This window comes from Paramormyrops kingsleyae, chromosome 8 (genome assembly GCF_048594095.1).
Source record: "Paramormyrops kingsleyae isolate MSU_618 chromosome 8, PKINGS_0.4, whole genome shotgun sequence".
Lineage (NCBI taxonomy): Eukaryota > Metazoa > Chordata > Actinopteri > Osteoglossiformes > Mormyridae > Paramormyrops > Paramormyrops kingsleyae.
Window position 1 is genome coordinate 8,196,281 of NC_132804.1, and position 20,348 is coordinate 8,216,628.

The 20,348-nt window shown below is 47.0% G+C and overlaps 1 protein-coding gene across 1 annotated transcript in view; it reads left to right on the forward strand.

The window, feature by feature from the left end:
* The window catches only part of LOC111849400 (plexin-A2-like), a 111,685-nt gene that overhangs the window by 13,090 nt on the left and 78,247 nt on the right, over positions 1–20,348 (forward strand). Inside the window, exons 2-3 of the mRNA XM_072715118.1 lie at positions 4,712–6,040; positions 10,178–10,360. Coding sequence (XP_072571219.1) covers positions 4,847–6,040; positions 10,178–10,360 — 1,377 coding nt within the window. The 5' untranslated portion in view covers positions 4,712–4,846. The remainder of the gene's footprint in view (positions 1–4,711; positions 6,041–10,177; positions 10,361–20,348) is intronic.

A 20,348-nucleotide genomic window follows, 5' to 3' on the forward strand; every position in this document is an offset into this window, starting at 1 on the left:
ATAGGGGTTAAGGGTGTTATTGTTGGGATTTGGGTTTTTCCCAAAGAAATGAATGGATGGTCCTCACAAAGATATACACTGCCCGGCCAAAAACAAGTCGCCATTTGAATTTTTCGTTGGACCGCCTTTAGCTTTGATTATGGTGCACATTTGTCATGGCATTGTTTCCACAAGCTTATGCAACATCTCACCCTTTATTTTCATCCAGATTTGCATTCATTTTTCAACGAGATCCTGTATTGACAAGTGAGTTGAACCACTCCATGAAGCCTCCTTCAGCACATCCCAAAGACCTTCAATGAGGTTAAGGTCACATCTCTGTGGTGACCAAGTCATACGTGAAAGTTATTCGTCATGCTCCTTGAACCACTCTTCGACAATTCGAACCCAATGAATCTTGGCATTCTTGTCCTGGAATGTGCCCATGCCAACAGGGAAGAAAACAATCCATTGATGATGGATGGAGGTGTAACCTGGCCATTCAGTAGATTCAGGTACTCAGCTGACTTCACTTTATTGCTGCATAACACTGCTGAGCTGTAATAATGATCCAGTTATTGGCCCTTAATTATTTGCTGATATAAATTCAAATTGCGATCTATTTTTTGGCCGGGCAGTGTATATATCTTTTATCATATATATAATTACAAACCTGTATATGTGTGTCTGTCTGTGTGTGAGCTACATACAATTGGGTGTGTGTGTGTGTGTGTGTGTGTGTCAGCCACACCCCAGGAATGATGACTAAAATGGTCCCCTGGGAGAGGACTGCTATGACGGCTGTTTGGAGCTGCAGTCTTCACAACAGGAGACTTGCATTTTAGGAGACCAAGTCCCTCTTCTCATAATCCTGCTAATGTTTTTGGACAGATAATTTGGATTTGTTAAAAAAAAAAAAAAAAAAAAAAAGCGGAATTTATAAATGCATTTAATTTTATTTTCAGCTCTTTGACGTGAGCAGATCAGGCCAGCAGGTGGATGGGATTAAATGACGCGGCAGAGACTCGGGCAAGGGGTTCGGGACCCGGCGTGTGCATGCTGGGGGCCTGGTGACGCCCCCCCCCCCCCGCTGCTCAGAGCTGCAGGGGTTTGTCTCTTTTCAAAGAGAATTCAGGCCCTGCGGGATTCCTGCAGATAATCCCCAGGTCACAAGCACAAGTCAGTCACTGCACCATGGAGGAATCATTCCTTCTTTCTCCTCCTTTTTTCTCTCATTCTGGACCTGCTAATCATCTCATGTTTGACTCTCCCCGGGGCTGGACAGTGAATAGAACCCTTTGACACTCAATGGCAGGGACTTAACCAAACAGTTGGGGTGAAGGAAAATGTGCGTTGTGACTTTGGCACAAGGGAAACATGCAAGAAGATAAGAGATGTTGGGTCTTCTGAAGGGCTCCAACTAGGATCAGGTAACAAGGTCTGGGTGTGTTGTCTAGAACCCAAAGGACATGAGGACAGTTTTTAGATCAGTGATCCAGGGTGATCCCTGCTTAAGGCCTGCGATAGGCTCCAGGCCTCACTTTGACTATGACCAAAATAAATAGTTAGACCAGTGCTTCCCAGTCCAGTCCTCGGGCACCCTCACTCAGCCCATCTTTTTGCTCCTTCCGAGTTCCCTGTCAGACAGTTCACATTTTTGCAAAAACGTGGAGCTGAAATTTGTATCAAATATCTGTAATCGATCATGGTCACTATCTGTACTGTATTGTGTGGTTTATATGTTCATGATTTGTTGTATTTTCTAATAAAAATGTTAATCACAAAAAAAAAAACGTGGAGCTGGGAGCAAAAATGTGGACTGTCTGCGGGTCCCCAAGGACTGGGTCGGGAAACACTGAGCTAGAAGACAGATAGGTGATTATTGTTCAGTAATTTAAATTTATGCATTGCTGATGCGGGATGAGAACTCGTCCCCTTGTTTGACTCAACGGCAGCTCTCTCCCGCTTCGCCATGGCAACTCAGTCCTGTACGGAGGCTTGTAGGAGCAGTTTAAATGAAAATCAAACCTGCGCCCCAGAAGTTCTGGAAATATTGAGCTGCGGGTGTTTTGTTGCAGCTGCAGGGTCCTGCTGTGGCCGGGGGTTCAGTCACAATGAGCCCCCATGTGTTGCTGTCAGTTGTTTCTCCTTCACTCCACCTCAGTCTCAGCTTAATCGGTTGCCTCAGCTAACCTTCCCCCCCCCCCCCCCCCCCCCGACCCCTACCCCTGAGTGCTCCATTAATTCCCAAAAAGAGTGCGTTTCGAGAGATCCAGCCAATGGTCCAACATGGTCGACCCCTACACCTTACCGCGAAAGTCCTCCCGGTTAACCCACAATGCCACACAACACCAGGAAGACGCGGCTTAATTCTTGGCCCTGTCAGCACTTATTAACCCCAGGCTGTGAGCAAAGGCAGTGCTGAGCCTAGTTACCCTTATGGTGATGGCAACTCCGTATCTGAAGGGAAGAAGTACAGCCGTGTTTTCACAGGTGATAGATAGATAGATAGATAGAGAGATAGATAGATAGATAGATAGATAAAAATGCCAAAAGACTTGAATTTTGTTTGGTTACTTTTGGTTAAGGTTAACGCTAGGTAGTCATGATTGGGATAGGTTAAGGGTGTCGTGATTGGGATTTTTCCCATAGAAATGAATGGATGGTCCCCACAAAGATATAATTACATACCTGTGTGTGTGTGTGTGTGTGTGATGGACTGGCATCCTATCCTGTCATCTTGTGTGTTCCCCCTGCCTCTTGCCCAGTGTCTCCTGGGACAGGCTCCATGTTTACTATAACCCCATACTGGATCTGTTGGATGCTTGGGTGGATGGACACGAGTCACCTGAAAGAGTTCATCTGTGTGCACCTCAGTAAATAAAAGAGTTTTGTCCAAATAGGCAGTTCTCATTAAAATGGGAGGTTTCATGTCGGTGAACGGTTGGGAACCACATCTGAAAATGCGGAAAAGAGCATTACTGGGAAAGCATCACGGAGGTAACAAACTGTTTGTCCGTCCTTTGGACTATTTGATAATTAAATCTTGTAATTGATAAAACCACACCTTTAGCAATCTCCCTGGGGCTGTGTTCCAAACCCCCCCGCCCCTTAGAAAAGCAGAGTGAGACAGCTGACAGGTGGCTTGTGCCTCCCCTCCCCCCCCCCCCCCCTTCACAAATGGCTTCTCCAGGGACCAGTTTATACAGTAGCATATCTCCCCCTGGGCTAACAGCACAAAAGGGTCTGATAGCTTAATATAAGAGGCCATGTTTTTACCACCTTCCTGATCAATATCTCTAACCCTTGAGTTAATGGAGGCTTGCTTGCGATGAACTATCTGCTTAGGTGCTTTTGTGGTTTAACAAGAGGTAAACCTGAAAGGAGTCCCTCTGTCAGCGTGCCTCGTTTGCCATTTTTCCATCCACTAAGGCAAGGCAGGGCAGCCAGATCTCAGAATAGTGTGTCTGAGTGTCCAGACGGACAGGTGGCCCAAGGCCGTTGTTAGACGGGCAATCCCACAATGAGGGATCCCGTGATGAGCGATTCCGCGACGGCAGATTCCGTGACAAGCTACTCCGCATGTGTTACATCACTTTCCACTCTCAAAGCGTCCACATCCGGCTCAGAATCAGCAAAGTCATGACACAGCCAGGCGAATACAGTAAGTAAACACGATGCCTCCGGAAGGATGTAAACCAAGACACTACTGGGAGTGCGCCCAGAGCTTTGAGCACGATGACACCTTTTCCCCTCAAGGCATGAACAGACCTTCATTGTACCCCACCGACCTTAGACGCATGTTCTTCTTCCCTTAAGGGAGCATTCCCATAATCCTTTGCTTTTTTTTTTTGGTGACGGGGGCTTCTTAACATTGACTTCAAAGGGCAGCTGCATAGTTTATTTTGCTTTTGAAAAGGTGATACAGTTGATCCAATGATCTTAGCCTTTAATTAGAGTATGTCAGAGTACGATGTGCTGAAGCGGGGCCTTCAACCAGAATTAGAGGGTCTCTCTAGCCACTCACATGGTCGTTCGGTATAGATGTCCTGCTTCCGCCACAATCCGCCCATGTACTCCTGGGTGAAACCACAGTCACATAAACCCTATGGCTCTTGTGAATGGAGCAAGTCCGCTGACCGTCTGCAAGCATGATGGTGTGGGAACAGACAGGCTGGAGTTCTGACGTGTTGCTGAGACTCAGATCTGCTTCCTAGTTGAGGGAAAGGAAAAGGAATAGCGTGTTTCCTTAGCTCTAAACTATGAGAAACTGAACCTAGTGATTTGACAGGAAATAGCGTTCCATATGTGTAAAGGCTGTGGGCTGAGGGGCAGAACTAAACCACGGTCATTTCTCCTTGATGTCATACATTCTTCATCCAGATTAGCTCTGCAGCACAACACAGATATTTCGGCGATATTTAAAAGCATCTGGTTAAATCTCAGCGAAATGATTTGAAGGCGAGTGTGACTTTGCAAATTATTTCATGGTTGCTGGACTCTTTGAAGTGCTTCCTCTGGAAAAGACATTCTTTCGAAACTTCCTGCCATTGTCATTCATGTCAGCAGCAGTCTCTCTCTGTATCCTATCTGGGGAAGGAACTTGAGTCAGAACAGTGAATGACACATTTTTCCCCCACGTGTTTTTATTTCATATTCACAGTTTGAGTTGAAGCGCCCCCTGTCCCCCCCCAAACTGGCATATGACTCTGTATTTCCGTTTCTTTTCCAGAATCATGTGAGAGCCTGAGATGTGAAAGCAACCTGAGTAACCACATACAAGGCAGTGGGAATACACTAGGAACCATCTCTGTTCCTGTTTCTAATCCAGACACATTTTCTGCTGCCCGTTTTGGCCCCCGGAGGTATGGAGGGCCACCGGGCTTGTCATCGGACACTTCGGGGAATGTGGTCCCTAGTGTGGTGGGTCTTGCTCTTGGTGTCCTTCACCCCTGGAGCCAATGGGAGCCAGTCCTTCAACAGCTTCCACCCCGAGAGGCAGGAGTGGTCCTTCAACCACCTGACGGTGCACCAGAGCACAGGGGATGTGTATGTCGGCGCCGTGAATCGGGTGTATAAGCTATCGCCAAACCTGACGCTCCTGGTGTCACACAACACGGGCCCTGAGGACGACAATAAGAACTGCTACCCACCTCTGATTGTGCAGCCGTGCTCCGAGCCGCTGGCACCCACTAATAACGTCAACAAGCTTCTCCTGGTTGACTATTCCCAGAACCGGCTCCTCGCCTGTGGAAGCCTCTACCAGGGCGTGTGCAAGTTGCTCCGTCTGGATGACCTCTTCATCCTGGCAGAACCTTCTCACAAGAAGGAACATTACCTCTCCAGTGTCAACCGGACGGGAGCCACGTTTGGCGTGATCGTGCCCTCCCAGAGTGGGGCTGGAACGCTCTTTATTGGCACTGCAGTGGGTGGCAAACAGGACTACTTCCCGACGGTCTCCAGCCGCAAGCTACCTCGCGACCCCGAGTCCTCAGCCATGCTGGACTACGAGCTCCACACCGATTTTGTGTCATCACTCATCAAGATCCCCTCCGACACGCTGGCGCTCGTGCCGCACTTTGACATCTACTACATCTACGGATTCTCCAGCGGCCCCTTTGTTTACTTCCTCACCGTTCAGCCTGAGATCCCTGAGGGTGGCGCTGCTGCGGCCGCTGGCTCTGCCGGTGACCTTTTCTACACCTCCCGCGTCGTGCGCCTCTGCAAGGGCGATCACAAATTCCACTCGTACGTCTCCCTCCCGCTGGGCTGCTTGAGCCACGGCATTGAGTACCGTCTCCTGCAGGCTGCCTTCCTGGCCAAGGCGGGACGCAGACTTGGTGCCACTCTTGGAGTGAGTCCCGAGGACGACGTTCTGTTTGCCGTGTTCTCCAAGGGCCAGAAGCAGTATCACCGGCCGCCTGATGACTCGGCCCTTTGCGTCTTCGCCATCCGGGACATCAACGCCCACATCCAGGAACGCCTCCAGTCCTGCTATCAGGGCGAGGGCAACCTGGAGTTGCACTGGCTGCTGGGCAAGGACGTGCAGTGTACCAAGGCGGTAAGGGCCTGCCTCCCGTTTGCTCTCTCGATGATGCTATGATTCTTTCTGCCTGGTCTAGTGCCCCTATTTTGCTTTGCCTTTGACAATTGTTGATGTACAGAAATCTTTCAAGAGTTCAGGTCAGTTTGCTATGGTCTTCAAGGAGGGTGACATGCCACACATACGTAGGCACACAGATGCAGTGCTAAGCATGTGTGCGCAAGAATTTACCCTGAGGGAGAACGTGTGCATGCCAGTCTGGACAAACACCGCCAAGAACCACTGCAATCCCGCTAATGTGCTCAGCCAGAGCTGCGAATCACAAAAACACAATCCAGAGTCAAGAATAATTTCTTGGCTTTTTCCAGAACAACTGCAGCTTTGATCCAGCTTCTCAGGGGGGTCCCAAAGTCGTGCTCAGTCCTCACGCATCAAAAAAAAAAAGTTTAACATGTGTTAATTGCTCACGGGTTATGTTCATCTGCCACTGCATGTCTAACCAGATCAAGCTAGTAAACTCTATAAGCCTCACCCGCTGAGAGGAATAGGACTGGGCCAATTTGTAATGACACACGTTATTGTGGTATCTATTGTGGGCCTTATTATCTGACGGTTCTGATGAACTATTCTTCGCGTAATTGCCAATAACGGCTTAGCAGTTGCACTGGTGCAAGGCACACATTAAGTCTATAATGACTGAAAAAACATTTGCAAATTAGAGAGGGGATTTGCGTTTCTTGGCAAATATCAAAGAGATGCAGTCACTTCGCAATGCAATCGAATAAATATGGCACTGAGAGAGAGAAGAGGGTGATAGAGAGAGGCAGAATAGGGGGGTGCGAGAAGAAGAGAGGGGGAGAGAGGTGGTGACAGAGAGACAGGGGGAGTAGGATGGTAAAGAAGAGGTAGAAGGAGGCAGAGATAGAAAGGCAGGGAGAGAGAGAGAGAGAGATGGAGACAGCAAGAGTGAACGATGGCCTGAGCAAAGGAGAGAGGAGACAGGCGAGAGAGGGAGGAAAGTCGACAGAAGGGAAGAGGTGAGGGAGAGACTAAGGGAGAGAAGGATACTGAAGGAGAGAGGTGGAAATAGAGAATAAGAAAATGGGAAATGGGGAGTGAGAGAGAGAGAGGGGAGAGAGAATAAAAGAGAGGAGGGAGAAAGGAGACAGAGAGGAAGACAAAGGAGAGAGAATGACAGAGAGACAGGCTAACAGAAAGAGACAGAAAGAGATGGAGGGGAAGAGGAATATGAAACGATTTTACGTGGGTGTTCTCCTCATAATCTGCCTCTCTGCAGTATGGGATGTGCGTCTGTGACATCTTGTTGGCACTGTTATTTCTGAGATGTGTCCCAAGGGGTTACTATCCTTTTGTGTTGCAGTTCTTTAATTGTTGAAATGGATTAAAAGACAATTACAAACACTAATTGGCCCATAAACTGTGTATGTGTGTCTGTTTGTATGTCTGTGTGTGTGTGTGTGTCTGTGTGCTGGATCTTCTCCTTAATAACGTTCTCTCTTGGATGAGAAGCTCCATTTTGCCTTTGTGTTAAACCGACCCCTCCTGGGATCTTTCTTGGCTGTGTTTTTCAGTATCCCTGAATGATTAGCAACGTGCCAGGGATTGACCCAGTCAGATGGGGGTGCTGTTCTCAGCCTGTACCATCTGCGTCTCCTCCCATTTTAAGAGGGAGAGGCCAGAATTCAGAGGTCAAACATCACCTCGAGAGAACTTAATCCCCACAGGTTTATAAATGCTCATCCTGTCAGTGTTACCACAATGAAGGAAATCTTCTCAAACAGCCACATGGGATTATCGACGATTATAGGGTAGGGCCGTCAGTGAAATGCCCCTTTTTCAAAGCCGGAACCTAAGGGATTTGTGATTGTGGACATACATACTGTACATGCACTGACCCCTGAATCAAGCACCCTCCCAACATATGCTGTTTTCGCTACAGTAGATGTTGTAAATTATTTGCAGACTTACCCAAAACTGGAATGTGGAGAATGTGAATGGTGTGTTTCATGAAATCCTGCTAATTCTTATTCAGTACACTGTTTGGTTCACGAGATGAATTAGACATCTTCTTTAGTTCATGTTAAAATATTTGTGTGCAAATTTAAATGGACTTTAGCAAATGGACTGCAAAAGATATTTTCAATATTTTGATGGAACTGATAAAATCGGGAATGTACTGCATGATGAATATTTCCTAAAATGAGGCGACATTTGTGCCTTTAACTTTAAACTGCTGGGTTTAAATACCCCTGGTATTGTTCAGCTCGTGTTCCTGAGGGCAAATCAGAGTCACTGTTGTCAGGTGTCCTGTTACCCTCTCAGTTAAACAGGGGGATGAGGTTCAGAGATCATGGCTAAGGTTAGGGTCATCGACTAAAAATTTTCTTATAACTGTGTCTGTATACTATATCTTTATATAGCAAGGATTATCTAGGCAGATAGATGTGTAAGACCCCAGATTCGCACATCATTTTGACAGGATGTTAATTATGATGTCCTGCTAATTTAATGTCCTGCTAGTTTTAATCACAGAACCCAGACATTTCCGGTCAAATGGCAATGTTTTTATGAGAATGACCTTTTTAAAAACTGATGTCTTGATTTTGATGTGGCCCTGATTGGGCGACGCAGAGAATTATGGGTCCCATCTCCCATTCTAACCGAAGCTTCACTCTTCCATGACAGCTTGTTGGGCCGTAATGTTCCGAGTGAGTGAATCCGCCTTTGGATGCGGCAGATATGAAATGCTTTTCACACGTGTGCTGAGGGCTGCCCCAGTGGCTATTACCAAAGGCTGCTTAACCTCAAAAAATCCTTTTCTGTACCAACAGGCGTGTGAGCAAGTATCTGCTAACTGCTATTCAGGAAAAGATTTGTATTCTGCTGGTCCAGTTACACTGCTGCTGCTCTCAGTACCTGTGCTGTAAGACTTCATACAGACACGCACATTGTCACTCATCATCTGTGATGCTGCTTCGAGGTTTAGCGTAAGACCCTTGACTTTTCCTGCATGCCAATGGTTACTGCCGAGTCCCAGTCCGTACGCCATATGCAGGCTTTAAGCTTTTCCAGCATGTGACACTGGTTCTACTCTCGCCAGAGACAGTCCTTATGTTTGCAGGCATTTCAGCATGTCCTGATAGCGCCGCACTTGCCAGACGTTATCTAAGGATGGCTTTGCAAATTAGTTTACATTTCATGTACACACAACCTTTGAAAATGGACTTTGAAGTCGCCATGCATTCTGTGGGAAAAAAAAATCCAAGAGCGTTAATAGGAAATCAATTGAATAGTTGTTAAATGTGTCTAGAGCACACTCATGTATTTGTAGCAGTGGTGCTCTTGGGTAAGATATTAATAATAGTAAAAACTCTGTGTATTTTACAGCAGAAAGACATTCTCCTAGTGTTTATCAGCACATCAGAAATTCTAAAAATATTATTGCAGAACAGAAATATCCCAAATGCATAGTCCACTTCTTTTGTATGATAATCCCAAAGGCATTCTCTGGATCCTTTCAGTGTCTTATGATGTGCTGCAAAGCAAAATGTGAAGAAATGGAAATACACCTCATTATCGTTATAATTATAGTAATAATAAAAAGCAGCCACAGAAACAGACATACAGAATGAACACTGAAAACAGTGCTTGTCTCTGTGTGTCATATATGTGTGGAAATGTTTATATATGACACCTACTCTATTCTTGTTCTACATTTACATATGCATAGCTGTTGTGCCCAGAATCACTGAAAAATTAACATCACAGTAGCATCTAATGTTAATTAGCTCTCTTGCCAAAAAATAAACCGAACACGTTGAATTGGTAAGTGGCATAAACAATATACATGATAATAAACACAAGGTCATTGATTTTTTGGAAGGTCTCACTTTCCCTCGCACCTGAGAAATAAATTTCATTTCCCTTCCTTTCCCCCACACCCTCGCTCACTCTGGTTCCTTCAGTTAATTTCATTTCGTTGTGCTTTATCAACACAAAATATGTAAATAATATGCCAGAGATTATTGTTGTTGAGTACACTTGTGACTTGAACTGTTCTGACTGGTGAGTGCAAATTAAGTTTAATAATGGTTTTATCAGTGTTCTCTCTGTGTCTCTCTCACTCTGTCGCAGCCCGTGCCTATTGACGACTCTTTCTGCGGACTGGACATTAACCAGCCCCTGGGAGGCTCAGAGCTGGTGTCCGGCCTGGTGGTGTACACCGAGAGCCGCGAACGCCTCACCTCCGTAGCAGCCTATGACTACGATGGCTACTGTGTGGCTTTTCTGGGCACCAGAAAGGGCCGGCTGAAGAAGGTGAGTCCCGGCAGGGAGAAAGAGACTATCGCACTGCATGTGTCCTTTAGTTGTATTGGACCAATCAGAACAAGCCTGGAAGAGGCACTGAAATCGAATGGGATAGGATGTTGTTGGAATGAGAGCATTGATTGGAGGATTTGTGCAGGTTTAAGGGAGCTGCTGATTGGGTCTAGAGGGAAGGTCTGCTGTCCTGTTTATTCATGAACACTTTCTGATCACTTCTCGATGCACTATTAATATATTGCATTTCTGCGGAGTGATTGGTCACAACCTCAACGCAGTTAGTTGCCCAAAGATTCTGGGCTTGAGACATTTCAGAAGCAGGCTTCTCCTCTGGTCAGGTGTTGTTGTCGTTTTTGTCGCCTCCATGGTGATGCTGAGTTCTGATGTATCTCAATCAAGTCACTGAAAGAACACGTAAAGATCCAGGTCCACACTATTCTTAATCTGATGCTTATTAAAAAGCAAAATTGATTAGAAGTGAAGAAACCAACATGGTGTGCTTAAAATGGCTTGATATAGTTGCACTTAAGAATGGTGATGTCACCTTGAAGTGTGCACTCCGGCAAAAAGGATGAACAAGGGATGGGACCGAGGGGACCAGACACCTGGGCGGATGCACAGGGCTGGGGACAGAAGGGACACTGGGCTGAACAGAGCATTGCAGGACCCACAGGGTACATAGAGTAGATAGCACACAAGACCCAAGGGGCAGAACCACCAGACAGGACAGGACGCACAGCACAACCATGGACATCTGGAGGCACTGAGTCAGGCGAGGAGGCAGCCAAGGGCACAGCCAGCTTCCTGCATTTCTTCGTCCTGCGGCTGGAGATGGCAGGCAGAGCTGCAGGGAGCCAGTGGGCAGAGCTGCAGCGAGCTGCAGGGAGCCAGTGGGCAGAGCTGCAGCGAGTTGCAGGGAGCCAGTGGGCAGTGTGGCAGCGAGCTGCAGGGAGCCAGTGGGCAGTGTGGCAGCGAGCTGCAGGGAGCCAGTGGGCAGAGCTGCAGTGAGCTGCAGGGAGCCAGTGGGCAGTGTGGCAGTGTGCTGCAGGGAGCCAGTGGGCAGAGCTGCAGCGAGCTGCAGGGAGCCAGTGGGCAGTGTGGCAGTGAGCTGCAGGGAGCCAGTGGGCAGAGCTGCAGCGAGCTGCAAGGAGCCAGTGGGCAGAGCTGCAGCGAGCTGCAGGGAGCCAGTGGGCAGAGCTGCAGCGAGTTGCAGGGAGCCAGTGGGCAGTGTGGCAGCGAGCTGCAGGGAGCCAGTGGGCAGTGTGGCAGCGAGCTGCAGGGAGCCAGTGGGCAGAGCTGCAGTGAGCTGCAGGGAGCCAGTGGGCAGTGTGGCAGTGTGCTGCAGGGAGCCAGTGGGCAGAGCTGCAGCGAGCTGCAGGGAGCCAGTGGGCAGTGTGGCAGTGAGCTGCAGGGAGCCAGTGGGCAGAGCTGCAGCGAGCTGCAAGGAGCCAGTGGGCAGAGCTGCAGCGAGCTGCAGGGAGCCAGTGGGCAGAGCTGCAGCGAGCTGCGAGAAGCTGGTGGGCGAATCTGTGGTGGGCCAGCGGGTGGAGTAGCAGAGTGCGGCGGGACCACAGCAGGCCGAGAGGCTTCACATTCAATAAGCTGCCGCATCTCCCCCATAAAACGCCAAGCCTCCTCTGTCGGAGCCCGGGAACATGAGGAATCCAGTCTGCGGGATGCAGGAAGGTCTGAAACCAGGGACTGGGGTAACAGCCGCTGGGTTTCCTTGGGAGTGCGATCATTCTGTCATGACTTGAAGGATGAAGGACTTGAGGGCAGGCGTTGTAGCAGAACAAAAGGGGGTTCAATGAACTCAAGGGACAGAGAAATAAAAGAAGATTGCGAGGGATCACAAAACGGGAGGAGTGGAACAAGAAAGGGCACAGGCAACAAGAAAGTTCGACGTCAATGGCAGGACTGGGACTGACGAGACAAACAGGTACTTAAATACAGAGAGTAACGAGGGGTAACGAGCAGCTGGGGCGGCTCCTCAGGGCCACTTAGGGAGGCGTGCAGGACGTGACAGGTGGCTTAGGCATGCTTGTTGTTGAAAAGGCACAAGTTTACTGGCTCTGGTGGCCATTTCTGTGGTAAAAACACATGTTTTGTGAGTGTGAGAGAGAGGTGGCATTGCGAGGCAAGGGGAGGGGGGCTGTGAACTGCTTTGGATGGCAGAGGGATGGATGCATGACTGAGTCAATGACTGACCCTGAAGAGAGCTGGAGAGGAGATAATGGGAGAGAGAATGGGAGCAAACACAGCTCAGTCAATGTTACCCAGCTTACCCAGCGGCCTGTAATTGGATTGGCACCGTTCCCAGTGCCCCCCCCCCAACCCCCACCCATGCCCCTTCACCCTCCCTTCCACACTCACACGTGCCTCTTTCCAATCCCCTCTTTCTCCTTGAAGAGCAACCCCTGCGGTTCGGGGAGCACACAAAGGTCTCCGTTGGGCTCCGTGCTCTTCCAAGCAGGGGAAAGCAGGCCAGGCCACCCCACCAGAATAATAAAAAGCTCCCGGCTCACAGGGAGCCATAGAGATTGGCTCGTTGACAGCGAAGGGGAGCTGGTGTCATTGCAGCCATTATGTAGGGAAGGTTCCTCCATGTCTCCACCCCCTGACGTACACAGCAGAACGTGAAATTAGCTCACGCCGATGACATTGACCGCCGCGAATCTGCCACTTCGACGCCGCTCTGCTGATTTGTAAGGTGTGCGAAATGAGATTCCGTAGCTCCAGATCTGACCCCACCAGCTGCCCATTAGGCCTCCTTTTCAGCATGATTCTATGTTACAAAAGAATTACATCAGCTTTATCAAGCTAAATAAATAACTTGGTTCTGAGTAAGTTTTTAGGTGATTTTGGGAAGTCAGGAAAAAATTAACTGAGTTTCATGCATGTGTCGACGTCCTTGCCTGTAATACCTTGGCTTACGGATTGGATGATGCACTTGATTGACAGCTAAACGGTGCAATTGTATAAGTACCTGTGTCTCATGCTGCTTGGGTTCCATTGGTGGGATTCTGTCAAACTGCAGCTCAATATCTCTACAACCTCCATTTGCAAATGATCATCAGTTCCTTTAGATGGGCAGCACTTTGGAAGCCTCACCTTATCTAAGGCTTTTGATCCAGAGCAACTGACTGTGACCCACTTTGTGTCCTTCACCACTGTACCTCCTACTTCCCTGATTGGTTGAACAGGGGCCGCTGTGGGCATCTCTGAGGCGTTATTTACCAGACGATGCTTCTCTGGGAAGCAGGCTTAGCGGGAACCTCTCACCCCGCTGGTGCCAACCAGCTATGCTGGCGTCCAGCCTGGTCCGTTAGCAGAGTGCGGTGCCAAGGCAAACCCGGCGCCGTTAGAGGTCACGTGTGGAAGCCTTGGAGGGGGGGGGGATCTCTGGTCACATCCCTGACCTTTACAATGGTTCTTTTTTTCAGAGCCCTATCAAATGCAGCTGATAACTGTCATGCTGTTGGCATACAGGGTGTGGGCTTCCTGTGAGAAAGACAGTGAGGCAGGAGTGGTGCATTGTGGGTAGGGTTAGTATTGTAATCAGAACATCGCTGTCCCAGCCTTACATGAATTGTCACATCTCTGTTGGGCCCTTGAGCAGGGTTCTGTTTTTTTTATCTATTTTCAGATGTTACAGTAACTCACATTTGTTCTGGGTGGTGTCCTTGAACACAATCAGATATTAATTACTCTGAATCGATTGCAATGTGAGAAACAAAACAGAGGAACTGATTTCATTCTGCCGGTCTTAGGACCATAAAGGAGAGGCTGACTGACTGAAGCCCACCTGCAGCCTGAACATTGAGCGAGGCCCTTAACACGCCACAGTGCTCCAGGGGCGCTGGATAAATGGTCTGACCCTACGCTCAGACCCCAAGCTTCACTCACAAAGAAGAGGGTGATGGGATATGAGAAAAAGAGCATTCCAGTGTACCTGTACTTGTGCGAATCGCAAATAAAGCTTCATGTCACTCCTGAAAACCGTAGCTTAGCCCTGACTTTGGCCATTACCGCGGGTCACCAGACTGGCTCACAGGAGCGCCTGGCGTACACATGGCTACGCTTTATGATATGCAGCCTGAAGCCCCCCTTCTTACTCTCCATAAACGTACATATTCCATTATGAGTGCGGGCAGGGTGCCAAAGAGTCATATTTCATGTAAGATAGGGGCAGTAGCTTTTTTTAGCTCTGTACACGTCTGAGAAACACATCACCCAGACGGGGAGCTTCACACCCCGGCAGATATTCCCAACCGTAGTTAATGTTCAGGCTGCAGGTGGTCCTTCCCCATGACAGTCAACCTCTCCCTTATGCTCCTAAGACCAACAGAATGGAATCAGTTCTCTGATTTTTTTTCCCTCACATTCCAATCGATTCAGTATAATGGTTGATTCTGACCCAGGACACCACCCGGTTCAGACGTGAGTCACTATAACGTCTGGAAATAGAAAACGGGTTTCGTTATTTCCTTTGTGAGTGGAGCCGTGATATTTTGCTGTGGTGGTTTTGCTCCTAGACATCAGCTTTATCTTTTTTTATGTGCAGTGTCCTTTGTTGTGAGACAAACCCCTTTAAAGCATGAACTTCAATAGTTGAATATGAGCTGAGTGCAACGCTGGTTTTGCACTTAGTTTTACAGTTGACATAATAAATGAAAGTGTTGAGCTGGGTGGTGTGAATTCCGTGTCTGATGGATGATCATGCCTATAAACTGAGTTGAAGTCATATCCTTGTGCTTGACAGTGTGGATTTTAGGCCCCAGGGACCACCATGCTTGTAAACCGAGTTAAAGTCAGACCTTGTGTTTGATAGTGTGGATTTCAGTATAAATCTTAGGCCTGTTGAACCGCCTTGTCCAAATAAAACTAGACGAAAACCTGTCGTGTAGAAGGCTGGACACTGCAGAAATGTCTTCCCCATGCAGAATAAATGATTTCCTGCCCTAAATTCACCTGATTGGCCGCAGTGGATCGCGACTCCCCCGTCCTCCCCCCGTGTCAGTGACAGGGCGTTTCAGACCCAGCTCACGACCTTCTGTGCATAGCCGCCGTTTTAACACCAAAGCGGCTCTCCCACTGTGTCCTTATTAGTGCCTTTTATACACTGAGCTGCTCTGTGTCTCTCTCTACCTCCCTGGGTCTCTGCAGGGCCCCTCTACGCAGGATGGGTCCTATTCACTGCATGTCCTTCTGTCGCTGTCCGTCTCCATAAAACTTAAAGCTTCTCCCCTCACAGATGTTCTGATAAGAGTTACAGCTATTCGAATGAAAAGATGGTTCTGTAAATAGTACAGTTAAAACATTTTTTTTGGTAGAAATTTGAACTTTTGACTGGGCAGCAACACTTCGGTTTACGCGAAACCAGGTTTTAAACGTAGTTAATTACATTATTACTTACCCGTCCGTGTTCTACACCCCTCATCCAGTATGAGGTCGCAGTGTGATTAATGCAATCTAAGCCTAAACAATCACATTTTTAAAATTATCAAGGCTTTATTTAATTTTCTATTGCAACCCCTGAATGGCACAAACTAAGGAGCTTTTATGTAACTTTGATGTTTCATAAAGAGGTTAGTCATGATTCTATGGAGAAAAAACACTGTCATAATCAGAGATAAATAGCCTATGGTGTATCTAAAAGGGGATTAGAGTCGCTGTATGGAATTTTCTATTTTTGAAAATTGAGGAGTTATTTGTTGTAGAATTACGGCTGATAATTGGGCTCTGCTGTCATTTTGGCCTAATGGGTGACTTGCAGGATAATTGTACGTTTTGTGAAGCTAATGGCTTCTGCTGTCAGTTTTGTGTCTGTGTTTTTTTTCCCCAGGATGTTGATTGTAGGGTTTGGATGGTCCCTCTATCAGACATGACCCCCCCCCCCCCCCACCCCCCCCCCCGGTCAGTCTCATAGGTAGCTTTAGGATGAAGGGCTTGGATTAACTCCCCTGGGTTCTTACCATTTGCCGCTGTTCAAGGTTTGAGTCAAAGATGCTGAGTCAAAGATGGCCAAGAACAATGACATGGGATGTGCATGACATCGACCGATGACGACGGACAGGAAATGCTTGGAGCTGCATTGTTCTTCCTCCCACACTGTCAGTCACCAGGCGGGTCGGCACCCCCCGGAAAGTGCGATCTGTGACTCGGAAAAAGCTCACTTAAACCCACATCCAGTTTTCACTCTCCCTCTGGGCCAAACTCTAACAGCACTGGCTGTGAGAAGCCAAGGTTTGGCCTCCTGCCAGACAAAAAACTGGGTTTCCTTCACAAAGCACCTGATTGGGGGAGATAACAGTGATTAGCCGATTCATTACTGGAATGTTGTGCGGCAGGGGGGTGGGGGGAGCTGAACTGGGAATGGTGGTTTCCACGTCTGGTCCCTGCATGTTTGATTGAGAAGTGTTCTTAGGATCACCATGCAGCTTAGATATACTGTAAAGTCCACTTAAATCTTAGTTGCCCTTTCTGTCATGAGGGTCTCCTCAGCCGTTCCCTTATCTGACCACGGTTTTGTTCCATTTCTCCGTGGCCCGTTGTTCTTTTGTTTAATTCAGATTTAATTAAACTATTTCAGAAATCTTTTAGAAAGATCAATTCTTGGCTTGCGCCTAGTTGGCTAGCAAAGGGATACAGAGGAATCTGTTTCTCTGAAAACAACAGACCCCAATGTCTCCTCATTTTTCCTGTTTTGTTTCCTTCCTGCATTTTCTCCAGGAGAACTTAAGTGGTCTGACTGAAATATGTTATCTACTGTCAATTATTAATTTCCTGTTTTAATTCAAGTCTTCACCTTGTATCCTTTTCTTAATTGAATTTTGGATTATAAGGCTGGTGTTTTAATATTTCGTTTTCAAGCTTTATAGCTGTAAGGAAAACTCAACAAAAGATTTAATAAATTTATCTGATGGGAGATTAGAAGCAAAATGCGAGTCTTTCTTTTGATGGCATGTATTTAAATAGAATAACTTGGAACGTTCTAAACTGCTCTAAAAACTCACTGCTACAATTAAATATTCTTCTAAACAGATGGCAGCTATATTTAGGAATAGTCAGATTTTAAGAATTTTATTAATTTAGCCCATGTGTGTTTTTTGTGCTGTTAGTATTTGCGAATAAAAACTAAGCACCAACAGGAATCGCAAAAGTGAAAATTACATTTAATGTGAAATGGCAGACTGAAACGTGTTTGGATAGAACCTAAATTAAGGGCAGCCTTTGTTTAGAGATGGACCCAGAATTGATTAGAGGCGGGGCTTTTCCCTGATGAAAATGGGTTTTAAATGGAGTAGAAGCAGAGCTTGTCTCCAATTTAGATGGTGTTTCAGAGGACAAGAGGCGGGGCCTGTCTGGGCCGGAGATGTATTTGAATGGATTAGAAGCTCCTGAGACAGAGTATGAATATATTGGAGACGGCTCGGAATCGATTGGATGCAGGCCTCATGGGTCTTCAGACCAGGATTATGAGTCAAAGACATTCCAAGCGAGAGGAAAGGTCATCAGGTGACCAGAATACAACCATATTCAAACTATACCCCCCCCCCCATCCAAAACCATCTATGCAGCCACCTATCACTGTCTCAGCAGACTGTATTATCAAATTACGGTCAGTTAGCTTCAGGTTTGCCAACTTTGGTCGGCTGTCTGGTGTGAGATTTTCAATTCGTGACGAGTCTGCACACGCATGTACATGTATGTGGCAGTTTTATTATCTTGTAAATATTCTGTACAGTTTGCTAGTTTTAAGTTTATAATGGAATAATATAGAATAATATAGATATAGAATAACATAGATTTGCCATAAGAGTTCTTGCGTGATCGTGAGAGTGTGAAAGTGCGAGTGTCACGCCGGATGCGTGAGAGCTGGAGACCTTGTAGCCCAGACTTTGGTGTTTCACAGCAGACATCCTCCGGACCGTCAAGCAGTGCTGCTGTGGAGGGAGTCGTGTGTTCTGCCCTTGTGGTTCTAGGCAAATGAGCATGGAACCTCAGAAAGTGGCTTCAGAATTGCACAGAAACACTATCACCATAGCAGCACCTGTACTGATATCATTATGGGCTGCTGATTTCCCGTTATTTACTTGCATACAAAAGCATCACTTTTAAAATCATCCATCATTTTAACCTTGTAAGGCGGCAGAGACGTTTCAGGCCAGGGCAAAGTCAGTGGAAAAGCCCCTATATTAACCTGTATGAATCCCCCGAATTCGAACCTGTATCCATTTTGTCCCTCAACCACAACTGCAACAGAACTTCCCCACGCCCGTACCTGTTTGCCTGCCTGCGTCTGTGCCTTCTCTGGAGCTATTCTTTGGTCCCCTTTCAGCCCTTCGTTTCTGTCAAACCCATTCCTCGTCCCGGCTCTCCCACCCTCCTGTCTGGGTTGAACACTGCAAAAAAAAAAAATCTAAGCAAGTATAATTTCCTTATATTTAGTGGTCATTTCTTTAGTAACCTGACTAACAACGCATCTTATAAATAAGATTAATTTGCTTGCATTTAGGTATATTGTCTTATTTTAGGAAATCTTACCGAGTACAATTTCCTTACTTCACTGCCAGATAATTTTGCTAGTTTTAGGCCGTCTCGTCTCAAAACAGCAACAGTTTATCTTAAATTTTGAAAGGCCATTTTTTTGCGGTGAGGTGAGTCCACAGTCCCAGTGCTCCCTAAAATAAGTGCCGTGCGTAAATAACACCATTTGTGTCGACACAGAGTGACTCCGTGTCATGCGTTCGGGTGACGTCATCATTGAAATTTTCTTCACCTCTGTCAACAGCAGCTTATGCGGCTGTTTGCGTGTCCACCTGTTTGCGTCTGACACCTGAGTCATGCTGCTATTGGAAATAATAATTTTGTTTGTCCCGTCATTATCGTTATTTTGAAAAATGGTCACGGCTGTTTGATCACCAAAGGGAATACCGTGACTGTGACGGGGTTGCCGAGTCAACCGGAAAGGCTGACACAAAGGTCACCGTTACAGCACCTACAGTACAATTGGCCCTCTCATCTTAGAAAGTCATAAAACAGTTTTTTCGTCACTATTAGTCACTGACATTGGTTAAAAAAATCATACATTGTCTGGAATTTATTATGTGCTAAAATAATTTGTATCCACTAGTTGATGTGGGGGGGGCAAATATTAATCATGTGGTACAATGTTCCCCATCACCTAGGCTTCACAAAGCATTATGAATTTGTCTTGGTGTTTATAAATGGGACAAACAGCCCCTTACATCAGGTTAAATGCCTTAAACCTTAGAGTATATTAAATGATACAAGCAATGAAAATCAATAACTCATCTGTGTATTATTTATTGTGCCCAAGACTCCAGTCAACATGTAGCTTTTTATATTTATTTTTTTCATTTAGGGAGTCCTTCCCTCACATAACACGCCCTCCTGACTGGGGAAACAGACTCACACTTAGAAGTCGCCTCTCCGTAAGAGAAGTGTTGCATTATGGGTCGCGGTGGTTCGATTACAGTGCAGCTCCTGGTACATGTTGTGGGAGTGGTGTGGCACGAGTATGGAAGGATGGAACTGGGGCCTTATTGAGGTTTAATAACCATGGGGGGGGGGGACACAAAGCATTGCTATTTCATAGCTAGCAATGGGGGCCAACTGGCTGGGGATGTAAGACACTGGCTCGTCAAACCAGGACACTGGGATCTGGTATGTGGGCCAGACCGTCTGTGAACTGTGGGGCAAACGGAAGAGTGTTTCATATGTTTAGAGATACAGGTTAATTGTGAGACACATCACCTATCTGAGGGATGTCAACACCACCGCCCAGACACACGAGTCTGAAATACCTGCATGATGTCATCACCACCGCCCAGACACACGAGTCTGAAATACCTGCATGATGTCATCACCACCGCCCAGACACACGAGTCTGAAATACCTGCATGATGTCATCACCACCGCCCAGACACACGAGTCTGAAATACCTGCATGATGTCAT